The 19653-nt window shown below is 39.0% G+C and overlaps 1 protein-coding gene across 1 annotated transcript in view; it reads right to left on the bottom strand.

Moving 5' to 3' along the window:
• Positions 1-19653, bottom strand: part of SV2C (synaptic vesicle glycoprotein 2C) — an 89075-nt gene that overhangs the window by 56557 nt on the left and 12865 nt on the right. The window contains exon 2 of the mRNA XM_026036519.1: positions 15472-16168. Coding sequence (XP_025892304.1) covers positions 15472-16057 — 586 coding nt within the window. The 5' untranslated portion in view covers positions 16058-16168. The remainder of the gene's footprint in view (positions 1-15471; positions 16169-19653) is intronic.

Raw genomic sequence — 19653 nt, 5'->3', positions numbered from 1 at the left:
GTCTGTAACCATCTGCATAGACAAAATAATTAGGTTTTCAGCTCTTACTCATCATTCCCATGATCATCATCTTACTCATCCTTTCCCATTCACCTCCTCAGGACTGAGGCTTCAAAATTCTTAAATAAAGCATTACCACAAAATAGTACTCCTGCATGAGAGACATTTCTTCTTTCCTCTAAATGGTGCTTGAAGCAGTGGAATAACAAGGTGTACATACATGGAAATGTAAGTTTTTAGGGTGTGAAACTACATTAAAAATACCTTCATTACTGAATTTTACTCACTAATGAAATTCAGGCATTTGAAAAAGATCCTCGTTACCACTTTCCAACAAACAGGAGCCAACAAAAACTTAGTAAAATTTCATATAAGTCTCTGCGACTTTAGGACTATTCTATCCACAGATTTCTTTATCCAATTGCTGGTAGTGTCCCATAGCAATCGCTGTGTCCTCTGGTGCTACCTGGTTGCTCTTGCCTAATAACAGGCACTATATGCAAACCCCAGCGGGTCACAGCGTACAAGTCTCTTGCTCTGTTACTGCTCTTCAGACCAATCCACTCTTTCTGCACTCCTGTTCAGGATACCTGCAGACAGACTTCAATCTGCATTTCAAACTGTCTGTATACAAGGTTTTTTGCTATCTTATTTAATACATATTTATGAATATTTAAGCTTTTCTTCTATTAAATTACTAGAATTATTTTTAGCAACGGTCATGATAATCTTTTTTCTGTTTAAATACATGAAAAATATAAAGCATTTTTTTTATGATTCAGTCTCAACAAAGAAGTTCATACAGTGTCCATCACACTGCAGTGATTCTGGGGCCTTTGAGTACTACTTGCATCTGAGTGACCTGTAGTCATAACTTCTAAGTAGCACATCTTAGCACAACAGGGTATTTAGACCTTTTATTTATTATTATAATTATTATATTTAATAATAATAATAATAATAATTAATAATATTAATTAATAATAATATCAATTAATATTATTAATATTAATTAATTATTATTATTATATTATTATATTATTATATTATTATAAGTGCACAACATATTCTGCATATGCTTCACAGTCAGTGTTAGAAGTCAACTATATCTCCACAACAGCTGAACACAGGGATTGATACTCATGGAAGAGAAGCAAGACATTGAATCCCTGTGATATCACGGACAGGGGGAAAGTAAAGAACCTCTCCTCCTCTTCCGAAACAATCCAAGCACTACAGAAATATTCATGTTTTCACAAGGGGAAGAAAAATAAGCAAACAAACAAAACAGGAAAGTCTCTTTTCAAAACAATTTAAAAAATATTTCTTAATTTTTAAAAGTTTGTTTCCCTAGAGTTTACATAGGAAGGCCAAATCATGGAAATGCTCTGCCATGAAGGCTGCCACAAAAGAAGAGTATATAATTCACAGCTCAGATTAATCAACATGAATAGTTTAACTGCAAACAGACTCTAGAGTCCCAGTCTCAACTCTGTTGAAAAGAGAATGCTATTTATAGGACCCACCGTGTTCTTCTGCTTTTACATGAAGTTATTAAATGAAAAGAGGCAGACCAGAATACGAAGAGAGTATAATTAAAAAATAATTATTCTTACCACCAAAAAGGCTACTAAGGTTAAGAGTCATGGATCTCATCTATCTCTAGAGTAGAAAAACAAAAAGGCCAATTCCATCCTGCACTAGCTTGCTGGATCTCAATGAATTAACAGGAAAACAAACTCAGCATTTTCAGTAGGATACAATTGATATCAGTTGGACAGCAATGCACAAACCTCACATAAATAGGAATCAAGTGAACAGATCAAATGATTCTGTTCACAGACTATACTGATGAACCACAACACTTGTTAGAGGAACTCATCCAGGAAAATCTGGAAAAGAGGAGTGAAAGCAAGAAAGAACACGTAATTTAACAGTTCTGCTTGCAAGGCTATTTATGGTCTTTAAGATCAATAGCAAAAACAAACAAACCAACAAAAAAACCGCACAACACGATCAGCAACCATCATGATGCAAAGGTGTATAATGAACAGAACGACAACTGTAATTTAACGACTGATTTAATTAAAGAAAAACTTGTGAGGTAGCCAAGGAACGTAGCTTTAAAGGAAGACTTGAGAAAGCCTCACAAATATTAACAACAAAGATGGGATGGAGGATAAACAGAAAATGTTAAAAAGTAACAGAGTATATTAAATGGTAGGTCTTTAAACATTTGTTGTTTCAAAATCAATGTGTTTTTATTGCTTTCAAATTTTGTATGGCATTAGCTCTCCCTACAGTTTTAAGGGCTTTCATCTTACAATATATCCAGATTTTATACCAACAGGTGGGTTGATTCATGTTTTTTATTAATGAATCATTACTGTCTTCACAGATGAATTTCTTATGTACTCAGATATTAATTATGTTAACTAAAACATTTTAACAGGAAAAAACATAAAACAGAAAAGGAATATCTGCTCCTGCTTTTCCTTGGATCCAAATCAGATAAAACTAACAAATGCACAGAAGAAGCCCAAGCAACTGCAGACACTGTGACAGGTAACAGATTGCTCACTAGAAAGGGGACTTTTCTTCACAGCTGTGTTCTCCGATAAGGCAGCAAAATAGGGAAGAATATGGTAAATCAACCCCTTTGCATACATTGGCATCATCACTTACCCTTTAAGAATATTCTCATGTCTAACTAGGTGTTTAAAAAATGAAATCCAACAACAGGCATTAATTTCATTTTAATTTATTCTGTAGCAGATTTCTTGGAATAAAAAAAGTCTTATTTCATTTTATTAGAATCATTTATGAACGGAATGCTATGTGCTCACTGCAGCAAACGGCAGCACGCTGCTATTTGTTACTGCTGTCACTCGACAAATCAAATCAATAATCCATTACAAATAAAAAGGCAAGGCCTTTTATTATAATTTCTCACAGATAATCAATCAGCATTCAAAGGCAGTATAAACCCAGGGTTGTGAAAAAATCAGCCCATGTGTAATGTTTGTCTTCCCACATAAACATTGGTCTCAAAAGATGATTGCTACCAATATGCAATAAATAGAGCATAATGTTTATCAAAACCCGGGTAATCCCAGGTAATGATGTGAAGCTGTCATCAGATTCCCTAGGTACAATCCCTGAACGCTTTATTTCACCCTAGCTTTTCCTTTGATCCAATGGCTCCCCCCAGTATTAGAAAGGAAATCCTAACAGACAAGCCTCAGATAAAACACACCTAGCTAAGCTGTCCTAATGCCCCTAATTCCTGGGTTTTCCTTCCACTGCAACTGCAGAGGCTCCTCTGGATCTTTTCCCCTCTCAGATTTAGATACTAAAATCATCGCTCTCTTCACCTAGCTCTGAAATGACCCTATCACGGTAGAAATTGCTGTGGCTTTGCAATCGGAAATGCACCACCATGGCAAACCTGCGAATCAGAGCAACTGCAAATGATCAGTATGATTGAACAGTGCAAAGCACTTCCTCGACGATATGCCAGGATTAATAAAATTTCAAAGCAAAAATAATATTTCACACACGCTTTTAATTGCCCACACAGTCCTCCAGATGAATCAATTCATTTCATAACAAAACTCTAAATTTTGGCTATACATTTGGTTGTCTTGATCTTATTGCTTAGTCCTGCTCTGACTCTAAACAAAGACCAGCAATAACAACTGTACCTTTTAAGTGGTGCTGAATTAAAAACAGTAGGGTGAAAGTATATACACCTACATTAAGAGCAGATGCATCCAACACAAGTAAAAAGAGCATAGGATACTAAGAATTGATTACTAAATGTGTGCTCTGACAATACTTGTACAATAATAAAGTTTAATAAAGCTAATTAGTGAGTATTACATAGTCATTATCAGCCATTAATTCTCCTTACTAACATTATATTCCAGTAGTGGGGGGGATAACTTCGATAATCCTTCTTCTGAGCAGTGACTGTTACCACCTTTGTCCCAATGCAATGAGGGTGAGAGTGAAGACAAAAATGTTAAAAAATTATATACGTATACAAAAAAAAAATCACATTTTAAATTTGAAATCTCTGACTCCCCCTGGCTTCAAAAGCAGCCTGGGTTAGGCTTAACCTGCTCAGCAGGGGGCTACGTGACCGAACACCCCACATCCCCACAGCACCCGACAGGCGACACGGTGTTTCTCACCCAGCGCACAGGCGCAGCCGAGCGCCGAAGGGAATTCCCCCTGCTAACGGCCCCGGCTTGTCTTTCTGCTTTCTGCTTTCTGTTCAGGGAACTACAGTAACTAATCCAGTGTTAGAATGAGGCAAAAGGGACCAAATTGTGTCCCGTGTGGCACCAATACCACTGCAGGTGCTGGTGATGCTAAGCAGGCTTTTCAACCACGTGTTCACAGCAGGGCCAGGAAGCAGAGTGATAATGTCTAAATGGAAACCTAAGTAGCTGCCTGTATCCATCAGCTCATGATCTCTATCCAGCAAAACTTGCTAGGGCCAGTTTCAGAACCAGCCTTGAAAATTGCTCTAGCAGATGAGGAAAATATTTGGGAACTGTGAAAACAAGCAGATCAAAAGCAATACACAAAGCACAGGAGAGGCACACATCACACGAGTCAGAGGCATTAATACTTTCTCAAGTTCATTTGAGGCCCTTCCCTGTTAACCAACAGGACAAATAAGTTTCCAGCCCCCATGCCTAACTTTGCCAACACAGACATTTTTCTTTTTTTGTCATTACACATGCAAAGCCACTCCACACCATTTCCTTAGTTTCCCTCATTCATAATTGTTGCACTACCATCCAGAAAAAAATAATCAGATACAAACATGTTTGCCTGATAAATCACTTTCTATGAGTCTTCAATTGCCTGTGAAACCAGCTCCAACAGGGCTGCTACATTTTGGTTAAAAAGTGACACTATTTTCACAGAGCTGAAGAACAGCTTGATAAATATTTTACAATCAGTGGGAAAGGGCGGTGTCTTATTCCCTTTCCCATGTAGAACATGGGCAGTAGGTAGTTACTTGGTGTAAAATCTGAGATCCTTCAGTGAGAAGGCGATGGCCAGAACTTCCCAGGGGCACAATCCTCCCTACACCTTTGTGGCCTGTTAGTTGCTGTTATTATGTTATCATATTATTCATTTATTTATTTAATCTGTAATACAACACATTCCTTTATGTGACTATTTATACTTGTATGGAAGAGTGGCTTTGTTCCTGCATTTGCTGGAAAAATCCAAATACATTCCATGCATTTGTGACAACCTAAACCGGGCTCAAACGACGGAAACAAACCTGTATGGTGAGAACAGCTGTATCCGTCAGAGGCAGAGTTATGTGCTTACTTAAACACTGTCAGAGCAGTTTACAAAATTAATTGCATTCCTTGGTTTTCAGCACTGACATTCATTTAAGCAAGCCCCAGCACTGGAATATCTAGTTATTTCAAATCCTATATATCACAAAATATAATTGGCTGCCAACTCTAGGAAATATTAATGGTTTAAGATAAAATGACTTGAGAAACTTGGAAAGAGTTCTAAAATCCTGGACTGATTAAATCCACGGATAATATGTATGGGGAGAAGTGTACTCAGATGTGCCAAAAAGCCATTGAACTATGTTTATTCCATGATTTAATGAAGTTCATTAACATTTTCACTGTGAAAATATTTATACTTCTTGCCAAGGAGCTCATATCCCTTTCATTTCATAGCCCAAAATTTGATACAAGATGTGAAATTCAGAGCTACAAATATACAAGTAATAAAGTACATCTCAATAAAGGAAGCTTGTAGATCGTAACTGTGCTGCAGAATTAAGCAAACATGGACCTTGAGGAGAGTGTAGCAACATATTAAAAACATTCAGTTTGGTTTAAAAAATGCATTTGACTTACTGATTTAAACAGCGATGTATCATCTGACACAGATGTCCAGGCGTGAAGAGCGGAAGAAAAAGTCGAGGTGACAGCCAAATTAATGTGTGAAATCACCACGGCCCTCAGGCTTTTCCTTCGGGAGGCATTTCCTTCTTTGGGACAGTGGTTTTTTTAAGATTATAAATGTGTGTGACATGAATGGTAAAATCACTGCTCTGTGATAGAGTAGGCAGAGCCAGACTATAACCTGCTGTGCATAAAAAAAGCAGCCCAGTGATTTTTAACTATTTTAGATAATTAAGGGAAAGAGAACCATCTTATGAACCAGAGATTTGAAGGCAATTGCAAGCACACAATTGTTTCAGCCTTAGGTATGTGTGCAGACAAACAATAGGAGCATATTTGTGCATACTATTAAAACATGTTTGTAACTGACCACTTAAATGTACTCAGTGCTTACTCATGCAGCCTTCCTAAGGGCATCTTTTATCCCAACTGTAGGTAGTAACTTGAGCCATGTAAATAAAAGAGTTCCCCACTCCCACACTGAGTTGTACTCAGTGGATTTGACTCAAGCACGGCTTATGTCTTCAAGAAAGTGTCATATTCTGGCAACAAATGTCTGTCTCAAAATGTGGCCTAGTATATACACTTATAAGTATATATTTATAAGTGGATAAGTACTTATAGTACTTAGCTCTATATGCACTTACAGCTTTGACACTGTTACAAGGCATATAATTATGTCCATCTAAGTAGAAAGATATAATGAATAGGTATTGTGCTACTTAAAGAGTTCTCAAAAGACTGGATGGTTAAAGCAGCACTTGGCCCTGCTGGAGACACGTACAAGCTCCAAGCCTCTCTGCAGTGAGCAGCAGGGCAATGATTTCACATTGGCTCATACTGTATTCTTTACTCAGGTTAAAACTGCCTAAGTCGTTACTGGAGTCTCCTAAGCCTGCGTTACATGGCTAGTCTCTTAAAGGGAAGAGTGAACATGTTGGTTAACCTCATCCAGTAGACTAAAGTCATCAGGAAAGCTCAACGTTGGAACAACATGAATGCAGGAAAACTTGATTCTCAAAATCATTGACATGGTGCTGATCTTCTCCCTCTTAGCACAGCCTTCTGTCACACCATGACAGTTTGGGAACTGGCAAGCTGATGGCACTCAGAAAAGGAGGGCAGCTGTGACCTATCTTCAGCTATTGGCTTAGAGCAGGAACCTCCAAGAGCTCAAAACTGAACAAACTGCATTTCACTGCCATTACATTGCCCTCCGTGCTCTTTTTTTCCCCTCCCAGAGAACCAAAACAAATCTTCACTGGTTCAAGTAACACAGCTCCTTAGGACAGCTAGGACACGGCTCTATTTTCCTCCTGCACATAATTCTTTTGCAGGGCAAACCGCAAGAGCGCTGCAGTAGGAATAGTTTAGTACCATTGCAAGGGAAGTGACCTTGTACCAAAACTGAACGTAATGCATGACAGCGTTTGTATTTTTGGCATCTTCTTCTGAAGAATAAGGCATTAATCCCACATGCACATTTTCACCTTGCTCACGAATACTTTGTGCACGTTTCAATGACTACATCTCTATTTCTAAATATTTTCATTGCTGCTAAAGATTTATTACTACTGTTAACCATAAGCACAATGGCCTCTCACTGTTATTTCAGTGAGATTCCTCACACTGAGGTCTGCTGTGATTCTAGTAAGTATTCTTAACCTAGAAGCATTTCTTGTGAACGCAGTAATTTTAAAATCCATATCTAAAAACCTATCATTTCAAGACCTACGCTGTCTTGAGTAAGATTATTATTTGTATCATGGCCAAGATTCCTTTCAAGATATAAACTAGCAATTTTTTCCATAACAAAAACAAAGGAGTATCCCTTTCAAAACCATAGGAGTACCATCTTCCCCCACTTGCAAATAACAGTAAAATATCATCAAGAGGCACCGCATGGTTTTCTTTTTATTTAAACCATCTGTGGTGTATTATACCATTACAAAGCTGGTGTCCTGCTACCAACTGAAATGTGGTCAGAGAACACACACTCACTTTCTCCTACTGTTTTCTACGCACGTACACACAATAAGCCTTACCTGCATATAAAATGCAAATAATATTTAACAACAAAAGTGGAAAAAAGTGCTGTAAATAGGTTCCTATCTACGGAAACATGCTGTTTAAAGACAGTTTTGGGATCAGAAGTCATGATTCAGACAAATAAATGTCAAATATATGTGTTCCTGTCTCCTGTATCATTATATATAGAAGAATCACGCGGTCAAAAGCATAACTGGAATTAAATTGAGTGGATTAAAATTAAAGTATAATGCTCTAGATAGATATTTTTTGGAAAAAAAAAATCTATAAAATTCAGACCTGTAAGAAAAAATACAAATAAAATCAACTAGTCAGGATTATACTTAGTCAATTTTTGGATTTCAGCCTCAAATTTTAATTAAGCTAATCATAAGTGTACTATAACCCTATTTAAACAAGGCTGATGGAAAAAAAATAATGAATTTACAGAGGGAAATAATCTCAGATCACTAATTTATTTTTCATAGCATTTCTTTTTCAAAGCTTACAAGTGCATTTCCTCACAACAGGCAAAAAAGGGAAAAAGAAAAAAAAAAGATAAAATGTTCCTTTAACCAGTGACTAGCAAAGACAAAATCTTCAATTTCCATATCAAAACAGCCTCTCCGAAAGCCCAAGAGAACTCCTCTTCCAGAAATCATTGCATCTCTCTATCTAGCTTACACAGAGAATTTATAGCTACTTTAAAGAAGGAAAACAAAAGCATATCATAAACTTTGAAAACTAAAGAGAATGTAACATAAAATTTTGCTTAATATCATTTAAGTCTTAACCTCCATAACACGCAAAATCTCTTTCTCTCTAAAAGGAAACTTTGTTGCTTCCACAGCAAATTACATGAAGAAAATTATCAAAACATGCAAGAGAAGCAGCACAATCTGAGAGAAATAATTCTGTACAAAAAGATTTGTACATACATTTCTGTCCTGACCAATGTATTTAAGCTGTGAGGTGACCACTTTGGAGAAGTCTACCACGCAAGTAGATGCCCAAATGCTTAAAAAAAGCTTCCTTGAGACCCAGACCCTGCAGTCCTTTACACGCTGTCATTTTGTGGCATTGTGTCAGAGTTTTCCAGAAGCAAGGAAAAATCCATACAGACTCAGGAGGAGAACAATACAGACTCAAGCTATTTTGCCCAAAGAAGTTTTGGTCACAGTTCTGTGTGTAAACCAGCAAGCCTGTGCAAAATCCATGATTCCAGAACACTGGGTTCTTTAAAAGTTTACTCAAATGTAGCAATTCTAACCAATCTTTTTGGTTACAGGAAGCTAAAAAGTAATGACATGTTGACTACGAGTTTTATTTGAATTATGCAATCAGAAAAGTTTTGACTGAAAGACCAATGTCACTAGTCACTAGCTGAATGCTACGGTGAAGCCCAGCTCCCTTACCTGCTTCTTATACATCACGTAGTCCAGTCCTCTAATCCTCTGGGCTCATTTGCTCAACTTACTTAAATTTGTTAATCACATATTTGTTATTCATAGATCCTTTTCTGTACATGATTTATCATGTACATGATATTTGGGCTTTGTTTTCCCTTTTGGATAGAAGAAATTCTCTCTTTATGGCTAATTGACTAAGAATCTCTCTTACACAAAGATTATGCCTGTTTGTGCTCCTGTATATGAACCGTAATTATGGACTGTGATACTGTAGTTCAGTAATGCATTAAGTAACACAGGAAAAAAAGATGTTAATGCTCAAGAGATCCTGCAGGCTCAATTTTCAACAGGAGTTAATAAAGGGGTACAAAGCAAACCAGGGAGGAATACAAGGAAATGGTGAAAAAAGCCCTCTGGAAAGATGATAGCCATAGCATATGTCAGATTTTATTGCTCTGAATGCAAAGGAAGGTTTAAAGAAGATAATCACTTAATCCTGTGACATTTATATGGATTTTTTTTTTCCAGTGCAGAGGGGCTGAAGTGCAAAAGGATGAAGGTTATTCCTCCTTCCTTGCTGGAATGCCAGTGGGGCAAAGGCAGCTGGTAGCCCAGGGCAGCCAGAAACAGGAGTTCGCCTCTGTCCCCTAATACCTCTTATGTAGCTATTGAGGATCTACAAGGGAAGGTCAACCCTGAAAGATGACATGGTGGAGCCAGTGAAGGGACATTCAGAAGGAGCAACATGATCCTGGATAAACATAACTGTTGCAGGATAACTTGGTCATCTAGCTTCGGGGAAAGGGAGCTTCACTACATCACATGTAAAGATGTTCCAAAAAGGAAGGAGTATCTTATCTGTGTGAGGGGAAGAAAAGGCCATAATTTAAGTTTGCCGAAAAGAAAATAACTGTAAAACGTAGGAACAATCTGCATGTTATAGAAATAGGGTTATTCAGTGCCATAGTGACAGACAGGATGGCAGTAGTGCCAGCGATCAAGCAGGATAGCCTTTGAAATAAAAGAAAAGCAAGGAAGATGAAGATTTCTATATCAGCTGTTTCATAATCTAACACATTAGTTGTCTACAAGGAACAATCAGGAAGTTACAATGAGATTATGTCCAAAGACAACAGAAGACAAGCCGTTTTCAGCACAGACATGAAACTGGTTTCGCTTTTATGCGTGAGACTGCATAGACAAAATTAAAGGCAGACCATGAAAAAACCCCTGCCTACCAAGGGAACTGAAGGAAGCATCAGAAAAGCCTTCTGAAAACACCAACTGGAGAAACCAAAAGAAAGGAGGATAATCAAGAGTAGGAAGTCACCAAAGTGAAGAGAGAAGATGTCAGTAAGTGTGTGGTTTTGGTAACTGCCAGTTAAGCATGACTAACATGAACTGTTGGCTCTAAGCTCCAGCTAGGTATTCTGGCAACACCAACTGCTGTCAAGTGGAAGAAGCCAAAGCTAAAATAAAGCTTAGGTCAGGTGTGAAGGAGAGAGCTCCTGAAAATGACTGTCACTTGCACGTTCAGTGGGTTAGAAGATGAAAGAGAGAATAAGACAGGATTTAGAGATACAAGTGGGGTCAATGGTAAGCCTTCTAAAGAACAGAAAAGATTAACACACGCTCACCATCTGTTAGCAATAAGTTAAGAGAAGAATAAAAGTCACAGCCCTAAACCGAGAGCAAAATGTAGCACTTGACAAAGAATTCACACATCAAATGCCTCATATATAGAGCTGTAAGGCACTACTGGATTTAAATTTGAAAAACAACAGCAGCGCTGTTTGTAGAAGGCCACCTCAGGTCTCCAAGACTATCTAAATTAAAGCTCTTCTGGAAAGAGCAGAATTCTGTTTTACCTTAGATTTCTTATTACAACAGGCACTACCGAGGATTCACAACTATAGAAAAATAATTGTATAAGATATCTCATTTCAACAGAAAATAGCAAGAATTAAATGGGATCTGTACACTAATCTTCCATCACGTAAGTTGCCAGCAGTAGCTCAAATGAATTTAATCTTTAAAGGGCATGGGGGGATGTGCTGGTGACTAGCACTAACCTCACGGCCTCGGTGTTGGGTCGAGGCTCGCAGCGCCTCCGAACGCCTCGAGATCCCCAGTACCTTGAGCCACTGGCCAGGAGAGCTTGTTCTTCTTCCAAAACAGTGTTTTTTTCAGTTCAAATGGAATAGTATCTTTCAGGTAAAGGAAAAATTCATTTACTCATGGTAATGATCTGCTGTCAGTCGTTATGGAGAGACCCCCAAAGCTATTCCTTTGTCTTTACTTCACTTTTCTCCACAATGGTTATATATACTAATGGTTCTTTCAATGGTTAAAAAAAAAAAAAAAAAGGGAGGAAAAGCATTCCCTCATCTATATTTCTTTGCGGCTGGAGGTTTTGGATAACAGCTTGGACAAGTGGCCTGTGTCAGACATAGTTTACAGAGCGATAGGGGTAAGAGAGTAGACTAGAAATTTCCTATAGTTCCTTCCAGTCCTTTTTTCTGCTTCTACTACCACTCACCTTCAAACAAACCCACCCTTTCCATAGGGTTGCTGACTCAGGAGAGTCACCTCCAGCACTACAGGATCACTACCACCTCAGCCACTTGGATTTTTATTCATTTTCTAATTCTTTTATGACAAGTTGAGGCAAAGATGTTCAGTTTGAGGCACCAAGGACTGGTGCCTCTTCCTTGGGATGTTAACATCAGTTAGCAATCTTCAGATTAGAAGCACATCAGTAACTCTTTATTAGCATGGGGAAGAAAACATTTTTCCCATCTCTTTTTTGAGAAGTGTTTCCACAAGAGAAAGTTCTTTCAGTTCACCTTCTAGAAAGACTGGTCACAATTCTAGGATCTCCTTCCTAGTGAAATCCTATCAATGCAGAGGCAATCTGGGCATCTGTGAAGTAAGACAAGACATGCAATGAGGAGCTGCTTTTATGAATAACATCATACACTTCTAGGTAGCTTTTATCCCCTGGTAAACCATGGTGGCATGGGGGAGGGAAATATAAGTAGTAGTCAAATCAATGGATGCTCTTTCTTAGTAACAAATTAGCCTGTTTTTATTGCTTGCTTTTAATACTCTAGAAAATCATCTGAAAAAAGGCACTGCACACATGTAAATATACACACTGATTCCACTTTGTGACTTCTAGCACTGGAATCACAACTTCAGTATTCTATTAACATTTAAGTCCTTCAGTTTATGAAATTATAATCATGAAAAAATTATGCCTGTCTTAAAGACCCCAGTTAGGATGCAATTATGATTAGAAATCACAACAGCGAAGTAATTGAAATGCATGGCTGTGAAGGCCTAGTTATGGTCATATTAAAATGCTTCCACTAAACATTCCCTGCTCTGATGAATATTTTGTATCACTGGAATTAGAGTTATTCTGCCTGCAAATATGTGTTTTATTCAGCACTGTACTGAAGGATGCCAACCTATAATAGGGATGTTGTATCATTGGTTTTGTTGAACTGTTGATAAAAATCACTGCTTGTTGCCTTTGAAATACATGGAGAAAGATAAGACTTAGCTAAATTTTTCCTTTTTTTAACTATATATTCTTTTTATCTATTAATGTAAATTAACCATTTATTCATTAATACCACAGCACAGAGGCTAGTGTTATATCATTATAAAAGAAAAATTTGGAAGTTGTAACCAGTAACCTCATATTTTAGGCATAAGTATACACTGCTCACACATCTAAACTTTTCAGGCCTGTTTCCTTGATTTTAGCAGCTTCTCTACTGAATTACAATAAACAATGCACAGAGTCATTTCAAACTATCTCAAGAAAAGGAGTCTAGTGACTGGATCCCTCAACCTTCTTCCACGCATAAGTCACATCTTAGTATATCGGCTTCATCTTCACACCCACCTGCTACTGCGCTCCCCACTCACAATCACAAACCTCCATGAGGCTTACAACAACTGCATAAATGAAATCTTTTTAGAAAACAATGTATTTCCCCTCCAATCTAATTCTGTCTTGAAGGTGCAACACAGAAAAAGCATTAAGACCATGCTCTCCACATCTGTAATGTGACAGTCAGACATCAAGAGCAGTGAAGTTTTAGAGCACCTCAAACACTGGAAGATCCCTCTCCCAGGACATTTACTGCAAGGGGAAGGACTTGCACATGCCAACCAGTTTGCTGCTGAGTGTGCAAGCAACACCAAGACACTGCAGAGAGAGTCTTACATTGCTACCCTTACATTGCTACCACCCTGAGTAACAAAATCAATTTTGGCAATTCATTTTTTGGGAAGGAGACTGGATAAAAGAGGTTAATAGTAATTAAAAAAAAAAGGAGGGGTAAAGTTTTATTTTTGCTCCAGTAAAAGAGAGGATGTAGAAAATCTATTAATAGTGTTTACATATGTTCACTACTCACCTGCTAAATAATGGGTAAAAAAGGTTACATTAAAAGCAAATTGTGTATCACTGTTTCCTTAAACGTGTTTCATATTAGCATGTGCACTGACACTGTAACATTTAGAAATATCATCCTTCCTGCTTTAGTTTCTTTCCTCAACATCTCCATGCCATAGATATTTATGCACCTGCTTTCTGTAAAAGACAGCTATGAGAACTCACAGGTCCAAGCATGGCAAATATGACATTCATGAATTAGTGTAGTCAAGAGCACCAAATATTATCTGCGTACACCCTCTATAATCATAAATAAAAAAAAAAAAAGGCTCATTTAATTTATTACAAGTTTGATTGCTATATTATCCAAATAGGTAAGGTAGTTCATTTCCAGCAAAGCTAATCCCATGGCCAGGAATGCCTCAAAGAGAGCAGACACATGAGATCTTCGCTCCTGTTTTCACTCCTGACTCACTGACACAGAGAGATTTGGAGCTAAGGATGAGGATTATCATGGTTCACTTTAATAAAGTCTACAGAGTCAAACTGCTAGTAACAATGTCAGGAATCCAGCTTGATGTGGCTTCACATCCTACCAAGAGACCTTCTGTCACAATTGGTGTTATTTAGAATTCTGAAGCTAGTTGTTATTCATTTCATGCTTTAGAGTGCTTCTAACAGATCAAGAGCAAAGGGATACAGATCACAACATGAGAGAAACTGAAATAAAGTGAAAATGAAGCTGTTGCAACTGAGAACCATGCACTGAAAAAAATACAAGGAACATATTCGAGGCTAAAGTTCTCATATACTTTGTATGAAGTCCTCTTTCTTTTCTGCAGCAGCCTGGGTCCTGTCAAGAACAGATCACTTACGTACACATATATATTCCATTCTTGGCCATGTCCCAAGCCCCTACACCCCTACAACTCTGCTTTTCCAAGAGTAACCGCTTGTACTCCTTTCTGCAGCCCTGCTTTGTGAAATCCTTGCTTCACCTGATTCTCCCGGGCATGCCCAGGAGCGCTAGCTGAGCCAGCCTCCCTGCCACTACAAAAGAGATTTCCCAGATGTGGCTCCAGCCATTTGTCCCACTGGCTCTGTCCCCACTGGCTCAAAGCAAACACTGAACTTTCTGGGTGGCTAGAGAAGAGAGCAGCTTTGGGGAGAGAAGAAGTCGAAGAGACACGAGAAAGGAAAGCCAGGCTCCTGAACTCAGTGCTTTCCTCGATCACTCCTCCTTTGGGAACATTCCCAGTCACTGATGCTGGGAATGATGTTATATGACCTGTTCCCTCTTACACCTGTGAAAACCCAGAAGAGCTCTGATAATTGCACTACTATTTTTTTTTTCAATATAGGTCATCTGGATATTTTCTCTTGTAACCAAGAACAGAACATAGCCCTCTGCTCTTTAACTGTAAAGTGCAGTCTTCCACTTTATTGAATGTGGAAGCTATCTTATTTAGGTAACTTTTAACTGAAAGTTACCTAAAAAATAAAGTGACCATGTCCATTAAATCCACAACTCATACTGCATTTAGTGGCTTGCTTACTTACATTTAACAGGAAAAGTTTTAAATGAGTGTTAAGTGTCCACAGGTTATTGTATGGATATAGTTTAAGTGACACTTGCAAAACTAAGAGCAGAGATTTCACTCACCAAGCCATCCGGACCCCGAGTTGGGTATGCACATATCTGTCTCAGCGCTGGGCAGCACAAATCCAACCACAAACACTTCGACACCATCAGCCATTAGGGCCATTCCCAAGACAAAGAAGAGGGCCCACTGGAAACGGCCGTGGCCACATTCTTGGATTATCAGCTCATACTGCTGGGCCAGCTCTTCTTCGTCAGCTTTCCTCTCTGTTTCCAGTTCATGGCGATCCTTATATTCATCACGCATCGGCTGCCCTAAGGCCACCATGCCGTCCTTGCCCTGACTCATGTTGGGGATTCCCTGATATTCCCCTTCATAAATTTCATCATCTTCATCATGTCCTTCAGTTGCTTCACTTGATCCTTCATCGTCATTAGCTTCTACACCGTAATTTCCTCCTCGGACATAGTAATCATCATCCTCATCATCTTCCTCATCCTGGAATCGGCTATAGGACCTCTGGGTGTAGCCATCCTGAGCTTTGTCAACTGCTTTATTCACTTTTTTGACAGCCTGTCTCTTCACTTCTTTGGCAATATCTTTTGCCCCTTTCACTAGTGAAGTCCTGTCTTTGTAGGATTCTTCCATCTTGCACCAAAGATTACTGCAGACAGGCCTGACAGAACTGCTTGGAGTATCTACGTTGCGTAGGACATCAATATGAAAAGCCCAAGAACATACGAAGCTCTAATGGAGCACCTGCAAAATATGAGAGAAAAAAAGAAAAAAAATAGTTTTACATTTTGTTCTTTCCCATTTGATTCTTCACACTGATAAGACTGCCACGATGATGCACATCACAGTTCAGGGCTTCAAATATACAGTCAGCAACTTTCTTCAGGGATGCAGACATCCCAGGCTACTGGTAAGATGCCCTAAAGAAAGAAAATCTAATTTCCCTGCATGTGTTCACAAGTTGTAAAGAGCAGAGAGACGGCTCAGATTCACCACGCCGAGTTTCAGCAGTATCTGCTGTGCAGCAGCAGCCTGTACTCAGCACGGGGACACAGCCCCAGAACAAGCTGCAGCAGCACAACCGGGGAGGCCACGAGACAACACGGAGAAGAATAAATGGGTGGGAATCTCTGAAGAAAAGCCTGTTCCCCCTGCTCAGAGCTATTCCCTGAGCTCCAGTGAAAAAGAGCCGCCTCTGCTTTGAAGAGTCGGCCTTTTACTCACTTGGAGGTAAATCCTAGTGCCAGAAGCATATTCCAGGCAGCAGTTTTCAGACTGATACCATTTGGAAGGAAAGAAAGAATTACAGACTGTTTCAGATACACTATGTCTTAAGTTTATTTCTGATAAAAGAAAACCAACTTTAAAAATCAGACAGATGTGAGGAAGCTGCAAGATGCTTCTTTTGGTCCCTTTCTCTAGGCTAACTTCATGCATTCTGCATGTTTCCCAGAGGAATCCGATGTGATGGCGCTATTCAACTGTTCCATGCAAACCAAAGTGGCCTTAAAAAAAGGATATAATATTTATGACCCCGAACTACAGCCAGATTTTAGACACACATATCCTCCTAAGTAGGTCATTTGAGAGAAGTGGCCTTAGCATACAAGATTTAGCAGCTACAGCTTTTCAGTTTGGAAGGTGCTCCTCACAAGTTACCATCTGCTCTCTTAGGAGGGCTAAGGATTACAAAGTGCGCCTAAATTACTTGGAATGTTTTACATGATTTAAGGTGTGTGGATAGTATATCTAAGCTAAACTCTGCATACCTCTGATTCTTTAGATTATTGCTTTTCAGTAATTACAACATCTCTTAAGCATTTTTAGTTGCACTCATGGTCAAATTTGGCTTTACCACAGGTTATATCAAAGCAAGGACGACAGCAGGCACAAGGGGTAAGGGATAAAAGTGTTAAGTGCAAAGGTGACACCCTGGCAAAACAGCTTTGTGCTCTTACAGGAGCTCTGGTTCTCGAGTTCAGCAGAATACACTCTAAAAAAACATAAATCTGCAGAAGTACCAGAGCTTATACTGCAGGGTCTGCCAGAGCAGCAATGCCTGTAAGGAATTACACTGCCCCTAAATCTCTGACAGCAAAAATCCTGCACAGACTCCCCCCAAGTCAAGTCTCTGTCCAGACAGTGAGATCCTAGAGGCAGTAAGAGACCAAAAAGGTCTCCTCCTTGTGCCCAAGCCTCCAAGTCACACACCTGGCTTGCATGCTATTCCTTTAAGCAACTCTACCTTATGAGCTGCAATCCCTGCCTTACAGTGATAAGTACAGCGAGGAATTATTTACAGCCCATGCATAGCAGCTCCCTGCCCTTTTAATTATGCCAGGCTGATAGACTGCTAGCAAGCAGCTGGGAAGAAGGAAGCAGGGAGGATTAATGACTACCTGAGTCCCACGGAATAGCTGAAGTACAAATGAGAATCTAGCTATTGATTCCTGTTTGCACCAGCTGTCTTGCCCAGCGAGCCTGCTACTTTCACTAAACTAACCTCACATTTTTACCTGATTCCTCTGATTTAAAAAAAAAAAAAAAAAAAAAAGTAATAAAAATAAAGTGGTATTTTCCCAAGAAAAGGGTGGTTTCACATCTAATAAAAGTACTTACAAGTAGTGCATGCAAATAAGGATTTCAAAACATTCACAAAGACACAATGCACAGGAAAACAAATCATTTGGTTGCTGCCAAGTCTTTTCCATTCTATTATGTTTGCAAACTCCTTCTAGTTACCACTTGGTTCTCACTCGCACATATTGTGCCACATCTAAAACAAAGGCAGGACCCTGCAAACTAAACCAGTGCGGTTCAACAGAGATGCAATCCTGAGGTGCCAGAAACCCCACACCTACAAAGGCTTCAGCCTCTGCACACATACAAGCTGTGCAGAGACCCTATGAAGACCCAAAGCTACTAACAACCTATGACATCAACTCCATGCGTATGTTCAGATCAAATTTTTCAGAACAGATTTGACAACCATAATCAGAGGGAGCTTCAACTTTAGCATGGATTTAGGCATCTAGTATTCCCAGTCTGGATGAACCTGAAGTCTTTCTACAAGATGTTTAAAGGACTTTGAGTAGTGCAAAAACGAGTAAAAATCTGTATCAGAGGCTAAATCCTGCTTTCATTCCACTCTCATAATTGCAACAAATTCAATATAGAGTCAAAAGTGTACCAGATGACTCAGAATTAAGAACAATATGTTCTTGCCACATCGATCTTAATGCTGCAAAAGCAGGAAAAGCTGGAACTGAAAAGCCAGAGCCGCAGATACAGCCCAGTGATTGAGCAGTGATGTATTCCAGCCAGACATGTGCTCACGAGAGAAGCTGCCCTGATTTACAGGCAGCTTAGCAGTGTTCCCAAACATGTATCAACTGCAACAAAATGACTGAAAAGAGTGACTTCACTCAAAAAAAAAAAAAAAAAAAAAAAAAAAGTTACTTCAATGAGACAACGAGACAGCCAAAATGAATTCAATTTTGAGCAATATTTGAGAGTGGTATAAGAGGAAAAGGAGGGGCATAGGAGGGTTTTTTTAGGCTGGGGAGGGGACAGGAGCTGAAGGCTTGACATTTAAACTATTTTTTTTTTTCTCTACACTTGCATTAAATTAGTCCTCCCTGCATCATTTCTGTGTTCTGAATGTCTTTCAAAGGATATCTTGAAGGATGCCGCGATTCTGAACAGCTTTATGAGCATCCTCTTATAGTGATATCAATGTCTGATTCAGCTGGCCCTCGTTAAATACACCCAGCCCTTCTAAACCCTTCTAAGCCAAATTTATGTCTAAAGCCAGAACCTGGCTCTTACATTCCTGCAGCACAGTGCCAACTCCCATCAGGAAATCTTTCCGAAAAGGGCCATCCCTTTCGTGCTACTCTTTTTCTGCAGGGCCACCTCACTCCTGTGCCAAAAGAACCCAAGATTTTTGCAGTCCTGAACTACTATGTCTGCCAGTCCCCTCTTGCTCTGCTGCTGTTTTAGATCATCCTCCTCACAGGGAATCAACTCTTGCAGCCAATAAATCTTGATAAGAGAGCTGCAGTTTCTTGGCATAACATTAAGGGATACTTAAATGCTCTATTTTTTAACCCACTGCCTTCCTCCCAGGCATTTTGCCATCTCACTACTTAAAGCACATATTCATGCCTTTTTACCTTTAAAACCTGCTTTTTATTTTTTGCAACATCCAATAAAATGAAAATAAAAAA

Source organism: Nothoprocta perdicaria, unplaced genomic scaffold, assembly GCF_003342845.1.
Source record: "Nothoprocta perdicaria isolate Ctin4 unplaced genomic scaffold, notPer1 scaffold_1, whole genome shotgun sequence".
Taxonomy (NCBI): domain Eukaryota; kingdom Metazoa; phylum Chordata; class Aves; order Tinamiformes; family Tinamidae; genus Nothoprocta; species Nothoprocta perdicaria.
Note: the sequence above shows the minus strand (reverse complement) of the source record. Positions and strands in the feature narration are given on the sequence as shown.